This window comes from Agelaius tricolor, unplaced genomic scaffold (genome assembly GCF_023055355.1).
Source record: "Agelaius tricolor isolate 1412-34295 unplaced genomic scaffold, bAgeTri1.0.p SCAF_30, whole genome shotgun sequence".
NCBI classification, from domain to species: domain Eukaryota; kingdom Metazoa; phylum Chordata; class Aves; order Passeriformes; family Icteridae; genus Agelaius; species Agelaius tricolor.
Window position 1 is genome coordinate 5,395,786 of NW_027269290.1, and position 5,262 is coordinate 5,401,047.

General features: G+C 55.8%; 1 protein-coding gene across 1 annotated transcript; it reads right to left on the reverse strand.

The window, feature by feature from the left end:
• Positions 1–1,050: 1,050 nt before the first annotated feature.
• On the reverse strand, positions 1,051–5,262 carry OPTC (opticin). Its single transcript, XM_071450207.1, has 6 exons — positions 5,001–5,262; positions 4,544–4,682; positions 3,184–3,342; positions 2,752–2,954; positions 1,842–1,937; positions 1,051–1,360 (listed from the first exon to the last, which is right to left on the reverse strand). Exons 1-6 carry the CDS (start codon positions 5,220–5,222, stop codon positions 1,190–1,192), a joined length of 990 nt encoding a protein of 329 aa, XP_071306308.1. The 5' UTR covers positions 5,223–5,262; the 3' UTR covers positions 1,051–1,189.

A 5,262-nucleotide genomic window follows, 5' to 3' on the forward strand; every position in this document is an offset into this window, starting at 1 on the left:
CATGGATGCCATCCAAAATACAGGGATTTATACTACAAGTACATTTATACTATCCCAAATCCATGGATACCATCCCAAATCCATGGATGCCATCCCAAATCCATTTATACCTTCCCAAATCCATTTATACCATCCCAAATCCAGGGATTCCCCTCCCAAATACATGGATACTGTCCCAAATCCATGGATGCCATCCCAAATCCATAGATACTTTACGAAATCCATTTATATTATCCCAAATCCATGAATACCATCCCAAACCTATGGATACAATCCCAAACCCAGGGGTATCTTCCCAAATCCATGGATACCATCCCAAATCCATGGATGCCATCCCAAATCCATGGACGCCATCCTAAATCCATGGATACCCTCTTAAATCCATGGACACCTTCCTAAATCCATGGATACTGTCCCAAATCCATTTATACCATCCCAAATGCATGGATACCCTCCCAAATCCAGGGATACTCTCCCAAATGCATGGATACTTTCCCAAATCCAGGGATCCCCTCCCAAATCCATGGATACCCTCCTGGATCCGTGGATACCCTCCCAAATCCATGGATACCATCCCAAATCCAGGGATGCCCTCCCAAATCCAGTTCCAGGACATCTCCCAGTTCCTGTTGCCAGGACTGCAGCGGGTCTGGGATGAGGGGATGGAAGATTCCAGTTGCCCTGTGCTGGGATTTTGGGTTTCACCCTCTTTGGGAGCTCACGGGGACAGTCCAGCTGTGCCCAGTTCACACCTGGATGTGCCACACCCCCCTGGAGCTGCACCAGGGACAGATCACACCTGAGGTGGCCAAAGTGTCACCTCCCGGGGGCAATGCAGCTCCTGGTCCCTGGCCAGGACACCCTGACCAGGATCTCAGGATCTCCCTGAGGCTCTGGAGGGAATGGAGGAAGAAACGGGACACAGGGAAACCCCATCTTTGCAAATCCAAGCAAAAACTGCTGGGCTGGGGCTGGGTGAGGGCTCCCAGCTGCTTTCACTGTCAAATGCTTTGAATGCATTTTCAAATCTTTATTTCATTTTATTTTTATTTTACGTGTTTGCCCCAGCACCGAGCTCACCCTGGGGTGGAACACCTCCACTTTAATCACATTTTCCATGGAGCAGCAGGGTCTGAGCGCTCTGGGGCGGGAGCTGGGAACGCTTTCCTGCACTCGCAGCTGTGGGGGCTCAGGAGAAGCGGCCGGTGGGCAGGCGGGGCAGGCAGGAGAAGGCGTTGGGGAAGAGGCTGAGGTTGATGGGGTTCCCGTCCAGGCGGATGTCCTCGAGCGCCCGGCGGATCTGGCCCTGCTCCTGGCTGTCACAGAACGTGTCCTCGTGCATCGTCTGGATGTTGTTGTTCTGCGGGGACAGGACACGGGCACAGCCGGGTCAGAGGGAGCAGGAGAGGAGGGGCAGGAGGACCAGGACCAGAACCGGGACTGGGACCAGGGCGAGGAAAAGGAAAAGGACCAGGACCAGGACCAGGACCAAGACCAGGAAAAGGACCAGGACCAGGGCCAGGAAAAGGACAGCAAGGATGAGGAGGACCAGAACCAGTCCAGGACCAGAACCAGGACCAGGACGAGGACAGCAAGGATGAGGAGGAGGACCAGAACCAGTCCAGGACCAGGACCAAGATCAGGACTAGGAAAAGGACTAGGAATAGGACCAGGACCAGGATTAGGACAATGAGGATAAGGAGGAAGACCAGAACCAGAACCAGGACAAGGACCAGAACAAGAACAAGGACCAGGACCAAGACAATGAAGAGGAGGACAAGGAGGAGGAGAAGGGGGAGGAAGAGGTGGGATCTGCTAAACTCGGGCAAAACCCATCCCACCTGGAGGTGCAGGGAGCGCAGGCTCTCGGGAAGGGGCACTGGGATAAAATCCAGCTGGTTATCGGAGAGATGGAGGAACTGCAGCTGCTTCAGGTCCTGCGGGGAGAGGGCAGAGGTGAACCCCAGTAGGGATGAACCCCTAGAGATGAACCAATGAACCCCCAAGAGATGAACTCCTAGAGATGAACCCCAACAGAGATGACTCCCCCCCAAGAGACGAACCAATGAACCTCCTAAAGATGAACCCCATAAAGATGAACCCCCAAGAGATGAACCAATGAACCCCCTGGAAATGAACCCCATAGAGATGAACCCCCAAGAGATGAACCCCCTAGAGATGAACCACCAAGAGATGAACTCTCAGGAGATGAACCGATGAACCCCCTGGAGATGAACTCCTAAGAGATGAACCCCCTAAAGATAAACCCCCACGAGATGAACCCCAATAGAGATGAACCAACGAACCTCCTAAAGATGAACCCCCTAAACATGAACCACATAGAGATGAACCCCAATAGAGATGACCCCACCAGGAGATGAACCAATGAACCTCCTAAAGATGAACCCCATAAAGATGAACCCCCAGGAGATGAACCAATGAACCCCCAAGAGATGAGCCCCCCAGAGATGAACCACCAATAGATAAACCAATGAACCCTCTAGAGATGAACCTCCAAGAGATGAACACCCAAGAGATGAACCAACGAACCTCCTAAAGATGAACCCCCTAAACATGAACCCCCTAGAGATGAACCCCTTAAGATGAACCCCCTAGAGATGACCCCCCTACAAACAACCCCCTGGAGCTGACCCCCCAGGATCTGACCCCCCTGGAGTTCACCCCCTTCTCCCCTCCCTCCACGCCCCTGTCCCCCCGTGTCGGGCAGAGCCCCCCAGGCGCGGGGCGCACCCGGAAGGCCTCGGGGCGCAGCCCGGCGCTGGGGATGCGGTTCAGGCGCGCGTCCAGGCGCACGAGGCTGCGGGGCAGCTCGGGCAGCGCCGTCAGGAGGTTCTCGGGCAGCAGCAGCTCCTGCAGGCTGGGCAGCCCCCGGAACGCGTCCGCGTCCGCCCTCGAGATGGAATTGCTGCTCAGGTCGATGCGCTTCAGCTTCTCTGAGGGCGGGAGGAGGACAGGGACAAAGCCAGGGTGGTTTATTCTCTGCCGCCCTGACTTTTTAAGATTTTCTAATGCTTACATCCTTGTAACAAACTTCCTCACGCGCTTTCTGTAAATAACTGATTGTTTTGCATTCTTTTATAGGGGAAAAGAAATTTGATGGACTGTTGGTTTGCCCAGCGTCGTTGGAGAGGTGGGATTTTCCTGCTGGCGACCCCGACATACCGAGGCTGCGGAAGTCGGCGGCGCGCACGGCCCCGATGCGGTTGAAGCGGGCGTACAGGTACGCGGTGTCCGGGGGCAGCGCCGGGATCTGCTCCAGCCCCGCGTCGTCGCAGTACACCGAGCTGCCCAGGCACAGGCATAGCAGGCAGCTGGGCAGCCCTGGAAACAAGCACTGACCCCATAAAATACCCCAGAGCAGCGGGAGGAGCCCACTCTGCCATGGGGACATGGGTCTGTAACACCCAGAGCCCCCTGACCCCATAAAATACCCAAAAACAGCGTAAGGAGCACACCCTACTGTGGGGACATGGATCTGTGGCACACGGAGCTGTCCCAGCCCCCTAACCCCATAAAATACCCCAGAACAGAAGGAGGAGCCCACTTGGCTGTGGGGACACAAAGTTTGTGACACCCAGAGCTGTCACAGCCCCCTGACCCCATAAACTACCCCAGAACAGCAGGAGGAGCCCACCCAGCTGTGGGGATATGAGGCCTGTGACACCCAGAGATGTCACAGCTCCCTGATCCCATAAAATACCCCAGAGCACTGGGATCTGTCCACCCTGCCATGAGGACGTGAAGTTTGTGACACCCAGAGCTGTCGCAGCCCCCTGACCCCATAAAAGACCCCAGAACAGTGGGATGTGCCCACCCTGCCATGGGGACACAGAGCTGGTGACACCCAGAGCTGTCACAGCCCCGCATCATCCAGGGAAGGGCCAGAAACTCCCAGCAATAAGAAAACCCCCATAAATAAATGAAGTGCCTAGGATCAAACCCCTCCTGCAGGAGGAAGGGAGATTAAAGCCCCCAGATTCAGCTTTTTATACCCAAAGCTCTCCTGGCCCCTTTAATTTTCCCACTGGAGGAGGCAAAACTCAAGAAAATTCTTTTGAATCAAGAAAAAATCTGTCCCAGCTGCCCCCAAGGCCCCAGCACGGGGGGCAGGAGGGGTAAAACCGAGCCCACCCCCCACACCTGAACCCCCTCCTCTCCCCCGAGGTTCCCAAACCCCTTCCAGGGGGGTTCAGAGCAGCTCAGCACCAATTTCCTTTCTCCTCCCTCTTAATTTTTCCCAGCCTGGAGTGACAGAAAAGGAATAAAGATATTTATCCTCGCTGCAGGATTTTAATTGTCACTAATCTAATTGCCACTGTCACAAAGCCTCTGCTCATTAAAGCGTCACTGCTTTGCTGGAGTTCATTTTTTCCCAGCAATTTCTCTCTCTGCAGCCCTCCTGTGAGCAGACTCAAGCCCAGAACCCTGCAAAGAGCTGCTGGCAGCACCAGAATTCAATTTTTTCCCCCCCAAAACTCCACCTGTGTGATGTGGGGATGAATTGCAAGGGAGCACAACTCACCCTGCCTGGGGATGGGCGCCGGGGGCACGGGGCCTGCACTGCTTGGGGGCTGCAGATTGGGGGTTCCAGCCGTGGTTTCAGCCAGCTCTGGGAGGGTTTTGGGGTCCTTGGGGCGAGGAGCCAAAGTGCCAACCTCGATCTGCAAGCACGGCTGGGTGTGAGCTGGGGGTGATTTGTCCCCTCTGGGGTGGGTGGCACCAGTCAGGGTCACTGGGTTGGGATCATTGATTCCTTCTTGGAAATCCCTCCAAGCTCTCCAAGGAACCCCACAGCCCTCCTGGCCCAGAGGGATGAAGGAATCCTCACATCCAAGAGCTGGCAGGGGTTTGGCTCGGGTAAAACCTTCCCCAACCCCGGGAGAGCTGCCAGGGCTGCTGCCCCTGCGGTGCCACATCCGTCCCTGGCACCAAATCCCTGTCCCAGGATGCAGCCAGGGGCTCTCCTGTGTCCCCCTCACCTTGGGGACAAGGTCCCCGTAGTCGTAGAGCTCCTCGTAGTTGCTCAGGTCCAGGATGTCCCCGTAGCTCTCCAAGGTCACGTCGTAGTTTTCCAAATCCAGGTTTTCAAAGAGGCTCAGCTCAGCCTTGGGCTTCTCCACCTTCCTCCTGTCCTTGGCTGGCACAGCCCAAAGCGTCCCCAGGCACAGGGTGGCCACCCCCAGCCAGCCCAGGGGACACATCCTGCACCTGGCCGGGGTCACAGCACCTGGGGTGTCACCA

What these genes read in the sequence shown, in the direction of transcription:
- OPTC (XM_071450207.1), bottom strand. Translation starts at nt 5,222, where the DNA reads ATGTGTCCCCTGGGCTGGCTGGGGGTGGCCACCCTGTGCCTGGGGACG. An exon ending in CGCCGACTTCCGCAGCCTCG is followed by an intron (nt 2,955 to 3,183) that starts GTATGTCGGGGT and finishes TCCCGCCCTCAG; the next exon opens with AGAAGCTGAAGCGCATCGAC. An exon ending in TGCGCTCCCTGCACCTCCAG is followed by an intron (nt 1,361 to 1,841) that starts GTGGGATGGGTT and finishes CTGTCCCCGCAG; the next exon opens with AACAACAACATCCAGACGAT.